The sequence below is a fragment of the Glandiceps talaboti genome, chromosome 22 (genome assembly GCF_964340395.1).
Source record: "Glandiceps talaboti chromosome 22, keGlaTala1.1, whole genome shotgun sequence".
In the NCBI taxonomy this organism is placed as follows: Eukaryota; Metazoa; Hemichordata; class Enteropneusta; family Spengelidae; genus Glandiceps; species Glandiceps talaboti.
The window spans coordinates 10,736,955-10,757,920 of NC_135570.1; the positions used below are offsets into that span (position 1 = coordinate 10,736,955).

At 34.9% G+C, this 20,966-nt stretch overlaps 1 protein-coding gene across 2 annotated transcripts in view; it reads right to left on the reverse strand.

Moving 5' to 3' along the window:
* Window positions 1-4,826: 4,826 nt before the first annotated feature.
* Window positions 4,827-20,966, reverse strand: part of LOC144452191 (tyrosine-protein phosphatase non-receptor type 13-like) — a 45,380-nt gene continuing 29,240 nt past the window's right edge. Inside the window, exons 22-38 of one of the 2 annotated variants that reach the window (XM_078143237.1) lie at window positions 19,620-20,345; window positions 18,865-19,076; window positions 17,931-18,022; window positions 16,815-17,121; window positions 15,672-15,827; window positions 15,141-15,511; window positions 14,063-14,516; window positions 13,428-13,595; window positions 12,408-12,499; window positions 11,951-12,021; window positions 10,726-11,144; window positions 10,286-10,376; window positions 9,594-9,802; window positions 8,346-8,480; window positions 7,592-7,807; window positions 7,115-7,177; window positions 4,827-6,876 (exon numbers count right to left, since the gene is read on the reverse strand). In XM_078143237.1, coding sequence (XP_077999363.1) covers window positions 6,817-6,876; window positions 7,115-7,177; window positions 7,592-7,807; window positions 8,346-8,480; window positions 9,594-9,802; window positions 10,286-10,376; window positions 10,726-11,144; window positions 11,951-12,021; window positions 12,408-12,499; window positions 13,428-13,595; window positions 14,063-14,516; window positions 15,141-15,511; window positions 15,672-15,827; window positions 16,815-17,121; window positions 17,931-18,022; window positions 18,865-19,076; window positions 19,620-20,345 — 3,842 coding nt within the window. In that variant the 3' untranslated portion in view covers window positions 4,827-6,816. Of the gene's footprint in view, window positions 6,877-7,114; window positions 7,178-7,591; window positions 7,808-8,345; window positions 8,481-9,593; window positions 9,803-10,285; window positions 10,377-10,725; window positions 11,145-11,950; window positions 12,022-12,407; window positions 12,500-13,427; window positions 13,596-14,062; window positions 14,517-15,140; window positions 15,512-15,671; window positions 15,828-16,814; window positions 17,124-17,930; window positions 18,023-18,864; window positions 19,077-19,619; window positions 20,346-20,966 lie in introns of both variants that reach the window. The other variant, XM_078143238.1, reaches the window with a different exon arrangement.

Here is a 20,966-nt window from a genome sequence, read left to right on the forward strand (position 1 = left end):
TTGATTTGTTTTCATTTGGATGTGTTTAGGGCGCCATCGGCTTCTTTTAAGTAAATCGGTTACAATGGTCTGCAACATTTGCCGCTTCGCACTCGGACACCTAGATTGACAATCAGTCACCTCTACTTACCACTCCGCGTCTGAATACTATGGGATTAGCAATTGACTGAACGTCCAGAAGGGTGACTTTATTACAGATAAATAGGTTCTTCGAGAAGGGCAAAACAAGAGAAAGTGAAGACGTCTGCTGAGCAATAAAACATAACGAGTATATTTTCCCACGTTGACCCAACACATACACAGGATAGGTTTCACAAAGCCACGTCAAGCATATAATTGTAGGCGTGATAGGAATGTATAAGCACTGTTATTAAACTCTCAAAGGTATAAAAGTACTACATGTGTTACTCACTGTTGGATGCTCCCTTGGAAACGATGTTAGAGGGCGTCCCGAAATATCGTGAACGTCGCGTGTCTTTCGCAGCTCCCTGGAAATTATAAATTCGTGGAAACTTTCAGGAATTCAAATCAATCTAGAGGACTGCGTTAAAACGCTAGTTTGCTTTTCACACACACACACACACACACACATCTCATTGACACTGTCTTACTACCACAGTTTTACTCTTCCCATAAATCACTAAATGATGAAATGAAATGAAGTGAAATGAAATGATCGATCGATTGATTGATTGATTGATTGGTTGGTTGGTTGGTTGGTTGATTGATTGATTGATTGATTGAAGTTGAGTTTATATGTTTTTAGGATGTACCCACAGTATTCTACTTACTGATGCATCACGTGTTTACAATTGACTGAACACAAACCTGGTACATTTTTACTTGGATAAATTATGAATGATCCGATCACGTATATTTGTACCACGGTCACTTGTGAGCTCATAATATTCTATTCCTGGGTGATAATATTCTATTCTAGGTCATAATACAAAACAATGACGTTAGTAGGTCAAAAATACCGTCATCGGTGACTATATTTTCCGATGCAATCACCACTGATGGTATATTTTTTAATATGCTTTAACTTAAATACCTAAGTTCTGATACAAAATTATGTGGTTCCGATTACACTCATTTTTAAAATAGGTGGGGTAGGTAGATTTTTTATTTTATTTTTTATTTCCTGTGTGAGTGTCTAGGTCAGGTAGTTTGTGTTTTCCATGGTCTCTGTGTTATTAGTTTCTTCCCATCACATGTACAGCCATTACAGATAGGAAGAACAGTTTTTATTGTCTTTTTATTAGTTGATGTCAGTTTCCGTGTCCACTATTTCTGTCGAGAATTTTAACGATTTATTTTTTGTTCTCGAACATGTAAAAAAAAAAGTTTAGTCTGGGGTCGGCAGTGAAAAATACGTGGGTCGGGTAACTGGAACCAAGGAACTGTTTTTTTCTGAGCCTAATAACGACATCATTTTGTATTAAGATCATCCTACAATAGAATATTACTATCATGGAATATAATTTCGCTCACAATTACAAGTGACTGTGATTTGTACGGATAAGAATGATGTACAGGGACTGCCTACTATGCAAGTTATAAGCAATACGATTATAAACACACATTTAGTGATGTCATAGAAGGCATGCATTGATTTATACTAGAATATTTTATTAAATTGAAGTTTTTTGGAAGTATTTTATTTGCCAATTTTGACTAGTCCTCGTAGATGGCGTCAATTTCAAAATTATTTTGCTGACTTGAAGAAATATAAGATTGGGTCATGACGTAAGAAACAGAAATAACCAAGGATCGCCCTAGCCCTACTGGGGCGAGTGACAACAGTCGGAATCGAGTACCGAACTCTATACTCGCATTATGCAAGAAGGGCTAGGAGCGCCCTTACAAATTTTTGCAGTATAATTGTAAAATGACAATTTCCTCAAAAACTACACTAGCTGCGACTGGATGGAATAGACTGTGAGATACATGTACGTCGTATTGTTCAGCCGTACCGTATCAGGCTACGAATGTCCGTGTCTTACAAGTTACAGACTACAAGTGGAACGTTAAAAAAATTGAAAGAAAAAAATTGAAAAAAAATGTTAGGTACAATAACTTACTCTTAATATTGGACACTCTGAACAGTATCTCTTCACGTACCTGTGGATAGACGTATTTTAGTAGCTTTATACACGGCAAATTACTAGCAGTATATCTCACTGTGATGTTTGGCATGGTGTTTGGGTCCTCACTAAAGAATCAGCGCCCTCTACGGCGATCAAGATTTCAACCTGTTTCGTACTGCTTACACGGTTAAGGATATCGACCATTAATTAACATGAACAATGTCTTCTTATTAGTATTTTAATAATTTTCAGTGAATATTTTGATGTTATTCCCAAATAAATATCAGTGACCTAAGGGGCACTTGTCACTATGACAACCCTTAGGTCATGAGTCCATATTTTTTGTTCAACTTGGCTCATGCTTGGTATAAATTGTGGTTATCTTATCAAAAAAAGATACTCCTGGTGTAAGTAGTACAATTTTAACATGGTGACAAATTCAAAACTGAGCTTTCATTCATTCAAGATTAAAACTTGCCACTATGCTACCTACAGATAATATTGACGACTAATTAACAGATACAATGTCTTTTTTATGTTATTGCCTATTAATTGTGAAAATGTATCATTATTTGGCGAAAATATTATATCAGTTGTATGTATGTATGTATATATGTATATATGTATGTATGTGTGTGTGTGTATGTATGTATGTATGTATGTATGTATGTATGTATGTATGTATGTATGTATGTATGTATATATATGTATGTATGTATGTGTGTGTGTGCATGTGTGCGTGCGTGTGTGTGTGTGTGCGTGTGCGTGCGTGGGTGCGTGCGTGTGTGTGTGTGTGTAAAGAATAGTTGGTGAGGGGATGGATGACAGTGGGACTCACTTGTTAAATCTACACCAGTTGGAAGTGGAATATATTTTTGAACAAACTGTTTTGTTAGATCTAATGATTTACTAATATTCATTAATATTATATACCATGAACAAGTATTGAATCACCTTTTGGTAAATATATTTGTACAGCTGTACACATAACATGGTATAATAAACCAAATCAAATAGAGTGTTAGGTCTGTACTCTAAAATCAACATGATCATAATTTTTGACCTGTTACTGTACTATGTATGGATAAAATTGACCTCCAATGTCTAATTATTGGTATTTTGACGGTTTGTAGTGAATATTCCAGTTAAATATAAAATAAATAAGTAAAACATAAATAAAATGGTTTATCTTGTTTATTGGAACGTAAACAAAAAAAGTGATTGAAGATAAAACTTATACAATTTTTCAAATCAATAAAATCAGTCATATTTTCAAGATAACATTGCAATATACTTTAATAATTAAACCTACATGTTTGCAAACTTACTCCTCTCACCAAGGATAAGGTCAATGGCACTTCATTTGTAATTTTTTATCACCGTAACAGATTTCAACTGGAATACACCTTTCTAGGAAAAGAGCGCCCTCTATTGAATGTTGTCAATCATCTGACATGTGTATGGTTATGTTTTCCTTTGTATAAAACAGCAGTGACAAATCCAATATGGCCGCTCACTGATTGCACAGCATTACCTCGTTGAACAGAAAAAAGCTGATGGCGAGAGAAGCTTTTACACAGAGGGTGCTATTTCACAAAAAGGTGACTCTCATAAATTATTTTTTTAAAAGCTAGAATTTATAAATTTGGTTACTACCCACTTCAAGTATTGGTAAACATATTCACATCAATACAATCATAATGTTTGTATCATTTTGATAGATTGTGAAAAATAATGATCCCAGGGTCAAAATCTATAAATTCATTATTAAACATATAAAGAACCTGCAAGAATGAATTTTCATTGACTGGGTTTATTGTTTATACTTATAAAAATTTCTATCCACAGAGTCGAAACATTATTTTGAAGTGAATTCGAAATTGTACAATAGCTAGCACACTGTAGTACACTTCTGATGATACTGACGAAATGGTGGTGAAAATTTGAGATTGGCTTCCAAGAAATTTCTTTGATTCTGTGAGTAGAAATTTCATTTACAGTACCTATAAAACGCCTACTGAAATGAAGATTTTGTGTTTTCTTTTGTGGTTATTTTCTGACAATTTTTTATCAGTTGTTTTGATAGAATCATGTCTTAGTACTAACAGGAAGGGAGGAACCAACAGACCACTTGCATGATTTCCTGTTGACCCTAAACTTTGCATCCAAGTATTTTTATTTGTATCACACCATCATATCATTTACTTGTCGTGTTCTGTCATTAAAACATTTCTAGAAAACAAAAAGATCATCATTTTTGTAATTTGCAAAGACAAGCCAAGTTTAGAACAAATTACACTCCAAAATACACATCCTTCATACCAGGGTAAATATCTGATTGTGAAGTATGGAGAGGGTCATCAAGAGGTCATCATGGAAGTAGTCTATTTAAAGTGGCTATATGGATGAGGATTTGGTATTTATTTTGGATTTTTAATTTATAAAACAATTTTATCATGGCTTCCTACTTGAAAAATCAACATGAAACAACATTTACTAAGTCTGTGTTTGTAACTCAATAAATTGCAAATAGCTAACAAATTTGTAAAAATTTGTAATTGAATGTACAACAAAAATTTGTACACATTTATTAATCTTTTGCAATTTATTGGGTTACAAACAAGGACTCGACATAGGTTGTTTCACGTTGATTTTTCAAGTAGGAAGCCATGATAAAATTGTTTCATGAATTAAAAATCCTAAATAAATACCAAATCCTCATCAATATCACCACTTTAACAAAAGTTCAACTTAATTTGCATATATGTTTACCAATACCTTAATCAATACATGTATATAATCAATCAGAGAGTACTCTTTGCAATTTTTTAAGGACGGTACTTCAGAAATAAAATATTTTATTTTAAAAGTTGCTAAATGCAGTTAAATATGTCATAAAAATTTCAATATAATATACAATGGGTGGGATTAATATTATGGGATGGCTTGTTTATAATAAATATATGGGGATGACAAAGTATAATAAATATTATGGGATGGACAGAATCAGGAAAGTTCAAAGTTCAAATACACTGTTAATGTTAGCACCGCGATTATAATCCAGTTACCTAGGGGAATGGAAAGCCCTCTAACTGACTAAAAGTTAAGTTCAAAAGGACTGGTTTGTCTATTTGGGAAAATTTCATTAAAAGCTGAAAGAGAAAGAAATTTAAGTATGACAGTATAAAAGTTATCAAATACAGGATAAAACAAGCGTAGACAAACAGTTTTTTAAAAGTTGAAAGGTTTTCTCAAGTTCTGAAAGTATTTAGAACAATGCTATGGAGCTAAAATACATTCAGACATCACAAGAATAAACATGGTGAGATTTCACAGACAAAAATACTCAAAATAAAATTGTGAGTGCAAAATATTGAAAATCTCAGATACATTGTAAAGTGTTCATTATATATTGCTTGGTTGGGTGGTTTGTAAACTTAACAAATTCCAAGATATTGTAAGAAAACTTGAATTCAATCAAAATCATACTAATTTATAAATACAGTAGTATTTCTTTGGAAATATTACGTGACAATTGATTTCTACTGTCAAATCAGCGAACAATATGTTGATTACCGCCCCATAATAAAATGGAATAACCCATCCATTCAGACAGACAGACAGACAGACAAACATGGTATCAAATTTTAACAGAATGGGTTAAGAGAATTATACCATTCCCACAGCATTGTGCGTAGAAAAATATACAGATTTGGATAACTTTTTTTTACAGATTTCAAAAAATTCATGCTAATTTTCGTCAAGGTTATTTTTATATCTGATCAAATCTGCACCCATACATGCTAAAAATACTCTGATTTCTGATTTAGTACCAATATTGTCTCACTACAGAATATATGTCAATCTGTCACCATGGCAACAGATTCCATGGTAACAAAGTCATTTACTAAGATATGCAAATTCTGAAGATCTGCATGTTAGTTTAAGGCAATTTACATTATATACAGACAATCCCAAGGATTTGATTGGAATACTATTATTATTCTAGATACAAAAATACAGGCCCCCTAAGTCAGCCACAAACCTCTCCTAAATTACAAGATCAAAATGCAAAAATATGAAATTTGCCACCAGAGAGCATCATAACCATTGTCTTCTAAATTACACAGGAGTGAACAATATTTAATGCCACAATGTAAAATTTCTGTCACCAGAGGGTGCTATAACCATTGCTTCTTTGAAACTTTGTGGTCATGATTTTTATACTACTGATAAAACAAAAGTGTTCCAAGGTGCATCTCCTGAACTTTAACTTTGTGGTTTCACAATAAACCATTGTGCACCATTCTTGTGTAAACTGTTATTTCATAATTCAATTTTAGTAGTACAACACAATCCCTGTAAAAAGCCAAAATGAGGTAATATGCAAAAATAAACCCCTGGAAACTAGATAAAATAATGAGTGTAGTCAAATATGTTAATATTTACCCTTATTATTGAAAGCTAAAAGGGATGCCAAAGATGTTGTCCTACTTAACATAAATTATATAACTTTCACATTGATTGGAAATTGTCCCAATAAATGTATTTTAGTTTGTGGAATCTTCGGACATCAGTGTCTGTTTTTCTTAATATGGTGTCTCTCAACATCTTTGTAGTCTTTTCTCTACCATCCCTTGTCTCTGGACAATGGAGTGATCCATGCAGTGGTAAGCATGGAGGTTAAACCAAATGTAAGGGCAGTTTTGGGGGTGGTGTTCCATATCTATGACGTCAAAGACTGCAGGGTTTCCAGGATGGCTTTGTAGCAGAAGATATACTGGTCCTGAAAATACACAGAAAGATTTTAATAATTAAAGGCCAAATAAAAAAAAATAATGTGTTTCTGATAAACCCAACCAACCCTAGTTTAAGCCCCAACCCTAAACATTTCTTTTTTTACATGCAAACAGGTAAAATGATAACAATTTACTTTTATTTCCATGTACACCTTCATGCCTTTGCCTCATCTGTTGTCACTTTCATTTAAAATCACAACATAGAAACCAAATAACGTTACTTACCTTGGTCTGAATCATACCCTGCCTCTGTCCTCTCAAGCCCTGGACAATCTCAAATATATTAAACTATCAAAGAAAGAACAACATACAGGTGATGTAAGTGCCACGGAAATGTTACAAAACTGAGTTGCAAAAACTGGCAAGTTTGATGTTTCTGATGTCAATATTGATTAGGAGTCATGAAGGAATTACGTGGCAATAGCCTTGTAATATATAATATGCACATTGTTGGCCCAAGACCAAGTCTATTTCTGAAAGGCTAAAGTCCTTAGGCAAGATTTGAACCACCATTGTGCCTCAGTCACTCCAGCGTTATATTAGTGGGGATCTGGTAGGACAAAGGTTAGTATGTGAAGGACTTAGTACTGTGTGCTTACAGAGTCAGCAGGCGTTATATGGAGTTGAGGAAGTATAAAGGGTCAAACTCTGAACACTGCAATAACTTGTACTTTGAATATGCTACTTAAGATTGTTACTTACATTAAGATCTCTCTCAATCATTGCTAGTACTAAATCAATAGTGATGACAGTACCAGTACGACCTATACCAGCACTACAATGTACCACAATTGGACCTGATTCGTGTATTCTACGCATGTATGCCATATACTGAATCAGCGGAAGACCTGATGCTGGTACACCGTGGTCCGGCCAGGTGGTGAAATTCAGGTGAGTCACATGCCATTCTTTACCAGACTGTGAAGAAGAAGATTATTTCTTTCATGTCAATATGATGTGTCTAATTAGCGTGAATGAAACAAGTTTTGGTCCTTGAATCTAGGAATTAGCAAGAGAATTTCATAGTGGCTTCTTGTTTCCCATATTTGGTCATCACAGGTGACCTGTCAAACTAATCATTTCCAAATAAGGACATCTCACATAAAATCCGTCAAACTATATTCATTTCCATATAAAGACATTTGTGATGAACTCTGTAAAATTAATTATTTCCATATATGATCACCTTACATGAAGTCAGTCAAACCAAGCATTTCCATCTTTGGTCATCATATAAAGTTGGTCAAACTAAGCATTTCCATATAAGGTCATCTCACACAACCTGTCAAGGTAGTCTTTTCCATATAAGGTCATTTCGCATTAACTATTAAAGTCAACCAATCGTTTCCAAACATGTATATGGTTATCTCCCATGAACTCTGTCAAGCTAACCATTTCCATATAAGGTAATAACATGTTGGCGTTCATCCCATATTAGGGAAATAGATTTACATACCTTCTGATCAGTCATGGTGAGTTTTCTGATATCAAAATTATCCAAAGTCTGCAGTGTTGTCATTTGTAATTCATAGCGACCAGAGACAATCATCGGCGTATCTACACTATCAGGCCAATAACGATGACATTTGACCTAAAAAAGAAATCAAATCACTTGTCAACTTCAAAACAATGTTATAATCCTACATTTTACTAGGTTGGCCTTTGATAATATAAATTGTTATCATATATATAAATGTTTGCATGACTATTATGGATTTGAATGATTGAGATTTCTCATTATTTTTTCCGACAGACTTTCAATTTTTTTTGGCTATTTTTCTTAAAGCATGGTCAAGTATCTTCATATCTGTCCAGTCATATTAAAGATACAGGCAGATTTCTTAATGGCAGATTTGTTTTCTGGCATACCTGGACAGATTTTCTTGTGAATAATTTTGTATTTGATAAAGTCTCTCATAAACAGTTTATCAACAAATCGTTTAGGGTACACAACATACATATGTTGGGCCTTGTGTTCTTCAGTCTTGGCATTGTGGGTACTCTAACATAATCAGAACAGTTTGATTTAAACAACTGACTGGGTAGATTATGCCATGCATGAGCCAAGTTGTACAAAAATATGGAATATATACTCTGGTCATTCTACATCACGACAGCACACATCTATGTCACGATAATACATGTCTACGTCACCGGTTCTGCTGTGTTCGAAATATGAGTCAAAACGTTCAAAATTACCATTATTTCCCCTGATTTTGCTTTGATATTACTGGTGCTGGTATAATTATGTTATTCTCTAACATTTTTCTTCATTCAGCCAGAAAATACTCGTGACCTAAGGGTTGTCACTACGAGTTGCTAGATGAATAGTAACAAAGGTCCTTAGGTGACTCATATTTTCCAGCTGAATGAACAAAAATATTGGGGGAATAAAATCTAATTGTTGTACTGAGTGTTGCCATGGTTTATACTCTATATCCCTAATATAACTTGTCTTCTTCTTTTCATAGGTTAAAAAAACAGACTTAGGTCTCCACCATGGATCAACTACTCTTTACTTATCTCACTTTTCCTGAGATCTCTCTTTCTTAAAATGATATACTTTTTTTTTCAAGTTAAGGAAACTCTGCTAAAATAAATAACTAATGCTACAAACAACATCTTCTCTTCAGAACTGTAAGATGAATTATGCAAATCTCTTTTTCCTGAATACAACTATACAATCTTCCATCATCTGACTCACCTTTCCATTCTCAATATCCAAGGTTACCATGGCAATGGTGTCGACTTCCTGTTCCCAGATCATTTGCCAGAAATCTCCAGTAGTATGTGGTAGTGGTCCCTGACATGCAATGTAGTTATACGGTGTATTACCAACAGACCATCGGATATGACTAGCATTAATGTAGTCACTTGACTTGCCTGCCTTTAATTTTACTCTTGTTGCGTCATCTACAACAACAAAATAAAACATATTGTGATATCACCTTTGAGGGTTCATCTGTGTTATTCAACATGAATGCATGTTACAATGCTATGATGTAAAACATTTACAATGCATAATAGCAGCCACAATGCATGATCAGTTACAATGCACACTAACAGCTATATTGTACTGTAACAGCTATGATGAAAAAGTTCAAATGCATAAATTAAAACAATTACAATACATGACAGCAGCTACAATACATAAGTTACATGTACAATGCTTGATAGTAGTTACAATACATGTTACAGTTACAATGCATAACAGTTACAATGCATGATAGTAGCTACAATACATATGTTACTGATACAATACATGGTAGTCACAAGTTACAATACATAAGTTACACAATTACAATGCATGATAACAGTTACAATTCCCAACTGAATGAATTGGTAACTAAGCAGAAAAAAATGAAATGGAAGGAAATAGAAAGTGCTATTACTTACAGGGAAGAACATTTCTGTATCTGTTCTTATCTTTATTAATGATTTTCTTGGCTGATTGACAGTCATCAACTGACTTCACAAGTCGCAATTGCTGTGAATAGAAACAAACATAGCATGGTATAAAGTTGCCAGAACATGGGATACTAACATTGGGCTTTTTAGGCTTTACGTATTGGAGTGGGGTGGTAAAATCTAATGTAGTCTGAGAAAACATGAAAAAATATTACCATTTAAATGTGTGAGAATATATCACATGAACTATACAAAATAAGCATACTCCCTAACTTTTAACAATTTACCAGGTTACCCAAATCTTAGCAAACATAGAATGTATTTTGCAGTGATTGAAAACTTAAAATTGAGAACAAAAGAATTGAAAAATGTTTCTCATGTTATAGATCTTTGGGTGTTAATTTGTATAGTAAGTTCTCTATTCATACCTTGTACTCCTCCACAGGGTCTTGTTTCTCAATTTGTTGCTGTAAGTTGGCGATGGCTGTCTCTAAATTTTTACCAGTATACTTCCCACCAGGAACAGGCTTGATGACTTTCATTCTTTTCAACTCACTATCGCTAACAATACCCAGTGTGTTTAGTTTGTGTCTGGGGGAGGAGTTAAGACTTTCATTATCTAGGGGTAGATCTACATCACTTGTCCAAGGACTAGATTCTCCACCACTTTCTGCACCTTGTTTCTTCTTTTGTTTTGGTACTGTGTTAGTTGTTTTGGGTTTCCCTGAGTCATCGGGTAGATCCAATCCTGCATCAAAATCACTGTCTGTTGTCTGACCAGAGCTCTGTGATTGTCGTGATACAGACGATCGAACTGATGTATTTCCACCCTGGTTGGATGTCTCGGCTACAGAGTGAATATATTTATATATTTTATGAATACAGTGGTAAATGGATGTAACTGAGTCATTTTGTAGGATGCATCATCTAACTTAGGGGTCCTTCATGCATCAATAAAAAAGACTAACTTAGGTAGGCTTCCATATGTACTGTTTAAAGAAGATTATATAGGTTTTCATGTGTCAGTAAGAAGACTAACTTAAGTGGGTTTTCATGTGTAAATAAGACTAACTTAAGTGGACTATCATGTGTAAATAAGACTAACTTAAGTATACCATCATGTGTAAATAAGACTAACTTAAGTGGACTATCATGTGTAAATAAGACTAACTTAAGTATACCATCATGTGTAAATAATACTAACTTAAGTGGACTATCATGTGTAAATAAGACTAACTTAAGTATACCATCATGTGTAAATAATACTAACTTAATTACCAGTAGGTCTTGAATCATGACCAAGGATTCTAATTACTTAAAAGTAACATTTCAACAAGCTTGTCAAACTGTCTGTTTGCTGGCTTTACTGCTAGGTGATGGCAAATGATGGTTATCCATGCAAACTAGAGAATCTCTCCACATCAGCAGACAAGGGGGCAACATTATGAACAGGGATGAGGGGGCATACCAATTACATCATCTCTATAATCACATCATTGCCACAACGCCACCTACTGGTAAAGCCAGCAAACAGACAGTTTGACAAAGCTTGTCAACCTGAACCGGCAAAACGTTACTCGTAAGTAATTAGAACCCTAAGGTCGTGATACAAGAACTAACTATTGCACTTTGGTTTTGTATCTTAATATTTACCTGTATTCTTTTGGTTAGATTCTTCTGTGATTGGTTGACCAATTCTACTCTGTGGTCTTGAAGGTGGTGATCTATACAAGTGAAAATAACCATGTTAAACTTGGAGAAAATATTATGCATGGTTCCAAGAATCAATAGGACAGTAAAATACAGATACTTTGGAAAGGTAAATTAGAAAAAATGCAAGCTGAAAGTGTCAAACCCTTAGCAACACTATGGTTCTCAACATCATCACACATGGCCATGGAGAAAATTTGACCACAATCACATGGTTCACAACTGTTGTTGCTAGGCATATTTGCATATCTTGCAAGATCTGCAACGAGACATAAAATCCCTTATTGCTGTAACTGAAAGCTATTAAAAACACTGCACATATACTCAATATACTAAAATATTGTAATTTTGAGTAAAACAATCACATTTTTACTTGTAAGACACAGTTTAGTTTTCTTACCTTGATACAGCCAGTTTGACAAGTCCCTTTGTCTTACGTAGAATAGCAACTACCTTGTTGTGTGTCATACCAACTAAACTTTCACCATTTACCTGTCAATAAAATAAATTACAAATGTACCATCATTACAAGATACAGAATTAATTCACATTATTTCAAAAATAAATAATTGTGTGTTTCCGATAACATGGCCTCAGAGAATAGGGTAGGTAGGTTGTGATTTTATTTTATTTTATTTTGATCTTTTTAATTGTTTTTATTTTTGTAAAATATTGCTTTGACCCAAGAACAAACAAAATGTCAGTCACAATACTCCATCTGTGATAGTTTGATGAAATATTTACAGACATCACTGGGGAAAGAAAACATACGTACATGAAGGTCAAGAAGACAAAGGAGTTCTCATGCACAAAACTGTGCTTGAAAAAGGTGAGTATCAGGTAAGAATGTAACTTAGGTTGTTGATTGGTGGTATTCGTAAGGACGTGTATGTGGTGGCTGTGTTGAAATGAGTCATAGAATCACATCTATGTGAGAAGGGTTACTCTAACCACATTCAACCTTTCTGACTGTATGTGTATTTGAACTGCACTGTACATGTACAGTATTAGTATTTATACCATGCATAAACCAAAAATATGGTATTTATACCTTGGTCATAATGCACGTCTAAGTCACAACAATATGTATCTACATCACTGGTTCTGCTGTATTCACAATGAGTCAAAACATTCAAAATTGCCATAACTTTCCCAGATTTTTATGTGATATTACAGGGGTTGGTATAATTATGTTATTCTCCAATATTTTGAAAATCCTCATGACCTAAGGGTTTTTGTCTAGTGACGCCATGACTCATAGGGACAAAGACACCTTAGGTCACTCACATTTTCCTTGGCTGAACCAAGAAAAAATTGGGGAATAACACCCAACTGTAGTGTATGTTTCCTTATATTAACAGAACATCAATATCCACTAACTTCCTTAAATTCACAGTAAAAGCATATAAAATAATTTTACCTGTAAAAGTCTGTCACCAACTTTGAGTCGTCCATCATCTGCAGCAACACTGTCTGGTGTTACAGTTTTAATAAAAACACCGGTCATTCCACTTTTTTCTCCTCCAATCAAACTAAATCCTAAGCCGCCACTCTCTGGTTTTTCTAGTTCTAGTTTTATTACACCAACCTGTAAGACAAGCATCATAAGATCACTGAAAGTTCCAACAGTTTGCCATGATTGTTGAATTTGATGACTTGCCAGGCTATCACACTAATGGATGCCATCTGGTGAGGCTACAGCAATGTGTTCCATCTATTTGTCTACAGCCATTTTTCTGTTTCAAACTTGGTACAATGGTGAGATACTATAGTGGGTGTATGTGTAGATTTTTTTTTTTTTTTTTTGGTGAGTAACCATATTTTGCTGAAAAGTGGATGTTTCGACCATAATTTGTGCAATATTTAGAACTTATAATTACACAAATCTTGTCCTTTCTGATAACATCTCCATGACTTTGAATCAATGAAATATTTTTAACAACTTGTCAAAATCAAATATCTCCAAAGGCAATCTACAAATCATGTTACATGTACATATATTGCACACACATCTTGGCAATATGTATGGATAACAATCCAAAATAGAAAAATTACCTCAGCTGGACTTGGACTCCTAGCTAATCTATTCTCAACTTTAGTTTGCTGTTCTGCTGCTTTACTTTGTATAGGTTGCCTAGCAACTGCCTCCTCTTCACTCTCAGTAGAGACTTGCTCGGTGACACCTTTTCCTCTTCCATATTGTTTACTACTAATGACATTTTTATCACTGGTTTCAAATGCAGCTATCATACTTTGTACATTTGCTTTGATGTCATCTTCATCATCTTCTTCATCATCTTCACTATCTGATGGAGATGATATGTCACCCACATCAATGTCCGAATCTCCTCCAGCTTTGGGCTGATGTTCAGGAGATGAGAAACTGTCCTGGGTTCTGACATATGGTGTTGGTTGCCGTGGTTGCGGACTGATGAGAGGTGATGTAGTACTGCTTGGACTTGTTGGTATAGATGCTGTAGGTGACTGAAGCTGAACAGGTTGGCCAGCTCTAAAATGATGAAAAACATTTTTTGTACTAACTTTATTTTGGAGTCTTTGTCGTAACTTTTACTTTGTTCACATTTTCACATTTTTCAGATATGATTAAAAAAACAAACTCTTTATGAAATTTTCTTGCATGAAGTGAGTGTTGTATATAAATGTAGTGTTGTAGCAACTTTTTTTTTGGTATTCTGTGATTTTTATTAAGTGCACAAAGATTAATGTATATGTTGTCGCCAAGCTTTGTATTTCAGATTTCCATCGACAGGAAAAGAGTAAAAAATAGAGTTATTCATAAATGAGTAGTTTAAATATGTTATCAAGACAGTCCACTTCTGTAGGAAAGGAAGCCGTTCTTGATTTTTTCATTGCAATAAAGTTTTCACACTGATAAACTCTTTTAACAAGTGTGTGTAAATTAATCCCAAATATCGTTCACCAAGAAATGATGTCAATGACCTGACTACAAGGGAGTGCAAGCTAGGAGTGAAAGACGACTCCTCTTTTGTAAAGAGATGATTAACTTGTTGTATAATTGTAACTTTTACAAATTAAAACATCAAGTATGTTGATGAGCAATGTTGTTTTTGTTGGTAGACTTGTTAATTCTTAACTACTATGTTAGACGTACCTGATGAGTTGAAGTCTAACTTCTGGATCAGCATCATCCAATACTTGCATAGCTTGTCCTAGAGTAGTTCCTTTCACGACGTGCCCATTGATGGAATACACCTCATCACCACTCTGTACGTTACCGTTATTGTACGCAGGTGATCCGTTAATGACCTCGTCAACTAAGATCCTGCCACTACTAGCAGTAAGACTCATACCAAGATGACCTACTCGACTACGTTTAATGGCGATCACTGGAAGGTCTGGTTTGGGTTTGTGAATGGGTGACTCATAGGGACGAATAGCAATGATGTGAACTTCTTGAGGAGTTGTACGTAGGTACGAGACTGCTTCAAAATGACTCATGGAAGTCATATCACGACCATTGACCTGAACAGATACAAACACATCATGTTTTTATAAATAACATCTCAAATATATACGTAAGTGTTCACAAAGTACAGAATCACTGCTGACAAGGGTTAAATCTCTCATGATGATCCTTCCATGTTAAAAGTATGACATTCCATGTAATCTCTGCAAGTCTTACCTTAACAAGTTTGTCACCTTTCCTAAGTCTACCATCAGACTTAGCTGGATCCTGTACAATACCCTTGATGTAGCAACCACCAGAATCTGAACCACCAGCGACGGTAAAACCAAGACCACCTCTCTCAGGTTTGATCAGTGTAACTTCTATAGTCTCCTGTAATATAAACACAAGAAAAACGACTATTACATATGTACCAGATATTACTTGCACCATTGCGCATGCATACTGGTGGTTTTTGCACTGCAGTACGATACCAAAAACATTATTGTATATGAATGATAGGCAAATGAAGACGTGGTCGTTTATTGTTAGTCTGGATGCCAACTGTGGTTTCTAACCACAGTCTGGTCAAAGTTCCTTGATCAGCAAATTTCCAAACAATGATGATCTTGGTTGTAATATGTACAATATTTGTTTACAGTTTTTGAAAAAATGCTTTAGTGACAGTTGATGTTAATTATAATAATAATATGTTTATTATCACTACAGGCCACAGGCCTACGTGACCAAAAAATAATATAATACATCAAGCAGAAAGAGTGTAATGACATTAGCTGGAATAGAATTCCTCTCTTAAGTACATTGCTTTGTATATAAATTTACCAAGGTTTCTTAGTAATATTGCAGACTGCACATTCATTAAATTAAAAAACTTTTGACGTGTAGGAAATATCCAGTAATACTGAGGTAGTAAAGCTTCCCTCACTGTTTGATACAAAGGGCATACTAATAGAAAATGAAATTCATCTTCTATACCCTCTGAACATACTTCACATATTCTCTCAGTAACATCTAAGCCGCTGTGACGACCTTCCTGTATACGTAACTTATGACTCCCACATCGAATCCTCGCTAATGCATGTCTGTATCTTACATCTGAAAGCTGCAACAAATATTTTTCTGGTTCTAATACGCTCTTGAAATTACAGTATGTATTTAAAGACTCCTTGGAGCAAACATCAGAAAACCAATTTTGCTTATAAATATCGAACAGTTGACAGTTGATGTAGATTTAGAAGGAATCACATATACACAAGATGTCTGGGTAACGTCAGACACAACAAATGGTTATTGTTGTCTGATGCCTTTATCAAGTATCATAAACATTCAAATCATTCTTACAAAAGTAATGTAACTTACCCCTGAAATAGGTATACTTTTGCTAGGAGATGGAGTTGACACTGATGAAGCTTGTGATGTTTCTATGGAAACCTGTGATGTCATAGATGTGTTATCTACAGAAGACCGTTTAGCAGAAACTGGTATTTCTGTAGATGGTGACTTGGTCATTTTGGTTGCCGTGTGAACGGGCGATATATCTGGAGTTTCTACTGCGTATGAGTCTTGAGATTTTTGGTTGCCTAGCGATGGCTGGATTTCTGCTTGAACAGTGAGAGGAGATGTGGCTGGCGTAGTATGTGCACTGTCTGAGTCTAAGTCACTTCTGGTCTGTAAAATGAAATAATAATGTTATGACAAACCATACATTGTACATTATGTTACAATGAAAATCATTCTACTATACTGGTGACGGTTTACTACCACAGCTGTTGTTCTAGTAGATGGATAGCAGAAGCTTTACTCTCTGTACACAGTGGGAGTATACTTATTAACAGCATCTTGTTTATGGATTTAACTTCGTAATACACTGAAATTGAATTAGCTCACCAAATGACCTTTCATCACACCATCTTGTTTATGTTTAGACAGAAAGCTATTCATGACAAACTGTACTGAGAACATGTGTTAGTTGCAGCATGGATGTATTAGTGAGATATATCCATGGTTGCAGCTAGCCAAATTAAATATCTACACCATACTTGCCATTTTACAATCGTTTCAACCCCTCCACCCCTTAACAAAAATGTTTATATAGGTATTGCTAGATTACATATACATGTATTGGCTACATAGTTTGTCTCCACATTTACTATAACAAGAATACACATTGTTGAAGTTACTTACAGTAGGGATAATGTTGACTATAGATATTAGGGTGCCCACAATTAGTAAGCATCTGGTTCCTATACTCATGACTGAATGAAGTAAACTTTTAGAAAACTTCTAGTGTGTCATTTCAAGATCATACATGTAGCAGTGTCCTGGGACAGTGCAAATGATTAAAAATATCGTGAACTATGAACTGTTGTCATGATTACGAAAGAAATGGTAAAAGTAGCAGTCTAAGCTACATGTGTCTTGACTATTGAACATAAAAGTGAGAAGGAAAACTAACATCATAGAACACTGAATCATATATTTACCCTATTTGGTAGATCTCCTGGTTGTGGTCGACACATCACCATGGTAACATCAGCTGGTGAGTTACGTAGTACACTAACCGTTTCCTACAAGACATCAAACATTGGATAGTAAGATAAAAAAAAAGTGACAAATTTTTACCAAGAGATTTTTTTTGGAACCAAAATACAAATTCATCAGCGATTCTGTACAACTGACAATAAGTATCAACAAATCTTTGTATTTTTTGTGTATATGGCTTTCCAGACAAAACAACGATATTGAAGATCTGACTTTGTTAATGAATGTATCATACAAGTGTCATTTCTGTAAATCTCTAATTTTACTTTGTTTTTAGTTCTTGAATACCTACATTTGGGTCAATGGACTTGAGGATCAAGACACCTAACCTAGTTCCTGTCCACAGACTTGATCACTCTCTCATCAAACTAGAATAATCTTTCAACTTGCCAATATTTACATAACATCACTCAAAAAGTATGGACACACAGAGAGACAGACAATAGTATTATATTTCCTTCACATAGCAAGATAGCCAGACAGACAGACAGACAGACAGACAGACAGACAGACAGACAGACAGACAGACAGACAGACAGACAGTGGTACTATATTTACCTCCCCAAGCTCATACAAGTACTAACTTTGTATATATACACTATACCAACTTTTGTTGGAATTTGTAAATAATCATACATTAACAGAAACCATTTTAGACTAGTGAGCCAGTGTATTCTGTTTATAAATTATTATTAACACCATGAATAATTTATGTCAAAAATGCATCTAAAAAAAGTAGCAACAAGTGATGTAAACTCTGTGATAGGACAAAAGTGGCCGCCATTGAAGGCACCAATGTGTAGGAGTTTGGTTACCTCCCTATACAGGAGATAACAAGAGCAGTGCTATGATAACAATTGGTACATACTTCATGACGTAGGTTATATAGTGGTTGGTTGTTGACTTTCAGGATAACGTCACCTTCTTGGACCATACCACTATTAGCAGCAGGTTGGTTTGGAAACAGTTTCTTGATTTTAACCAGATTTAGCATTGGATCTCTATGTAGACCATGTCCACCCTGTACACTGAACCCTAGTCCACCTGCTCCTTTATTCAACTCAACTTGGTAAACATTGTCTACAAGAAAATATAATTAACTTGTATTATTATATGTAATATATATGTATAACATTGTTGAGAGAATATTCATACAACACACACACATACACACACACACACACACACACACACACACACACACACACATACACACACACACACACACACACATACATACCCATACGCATACACATATGTGCAAATACATATATATAGGTACACACATACATATGCACATACAGACATACACATATAACCATGAATAGTTCTTATTAATAAACTGTTGAGATGAGAAATTAAATTTTGTGAATATCTCGATCTGCTTTTGTGCTGGACGTCATCATTTGTAGTAAATTTTCAACTTTCAGTGTAATCTAATTGCAACTCCATCATTAATCTAAGAAATTTTTTAAAACATTTACTTTTTCACAGGGATTTAGTATAACTCAACACTTTTTTGGTGAGAAATTAAATTTTCGAGACATATTTGCCTCTGCTACCATTTATTTAATAAATAACAGAATACTACGATGTTGACTACTAGTAACAAGAATTGATTACCATTCCTCAAGAAAGGATAGTTTGGCACATCTTCCAATAGTTGTGAAACGTCTTGTCTTTGATATCTCTGTGGTTGTTGACCCCCGACTGGTGGTGTTGGTAGACTTCTTATTATACTACCTACACCTCCTGTAGGAGTTGCTCTGTATGACTGTGATCGGATGGAAGGTTCAGGACTACTTGGTGTTGGCGTAGCAACATCATCATCATCGTCTTCGTAATCTTCATCATCTGTTGACCTAGCAACTGGTGTCAACTCTCCATCCATCACTGGAGTTGAACGACTCAATGGAGTGGGTGTGGCCCTGTCTTCCATAGATCTGATTGACTGGGTAGGCGTGGCTCTGTCTATGGATGACCTGCCAATCAATGTCGGTGTACCTCTATCTACGGAGGATCTACCAATTGAAGTGGGCGTAGCTCTGTCTTGAGATGACCCGTCAATCAAAATAGATCTATCTTGAGTGGGTGTGGCTCTATTTCCAAATGTAGGTGTATTTCTAGAATCCATTTTCCAGTCTGACATTTCATTTTGGGCAGCCCTTTCTAGTATTTCAGCTGTAGGTGTATCACTAGGTGTAGGTGGGAGTACGTTACCACTGCTTGGTGGTGTACCTCTTTCCATCAGAAGAACTGCTTCCTGGGGTGCCTGTCTTAATGTTTCCACAGCTTGTCTGTGTGTCACTCCAACTAACTCCACTCCACTAACTTTCAACACCCGGTCACCTGACAATGACATAAAATTGAGTTATTCAGTCATTTAAAAATAAATAAAAACAAAACAGTTCAAAGATCTATTCAACCATAAACATTGTTCATAACTGTTCAAATTTTGGATAAGCCCTAAGCCTGCTTTGTGTACATTTTTTGCTCTTTCGAATTTGTTTGGAAATCTGTTGAAAGTAGTCAAAAATGAATTCTGTTTGTACTTAATTCAATACTTGAAACACCCTTAACTTGACTGTGCTTTAAAGAGATCAAGTGACAAACCATTTAGAAAAGAAATCCATGTTTTCTGCAACTAGCAGGAGCATCAATAGGGAACTTGCAATCCAGACTGAGCATGCTCAGACGCAAAGGACTATGGGATTATCTGTGGTTATCGTAAAACCGAATCTAGAGCTACTGATAAAATTAACCTCCCACAATCATTAGCGTCACTATGAATTGATCATTTGTGGTTACAAACAATGTATCAACACTGTTTGCAATACTAATTGATTAGTATTTATTATCACATTTCCCATGATGCAACATTTAACATGGCGGGTTTGCAAGTTCTCTATTGTAGTATTTTAGATTCACCTGTCCTAAATGTTGATAAATGGTTTTTCAAGGATGATGTTT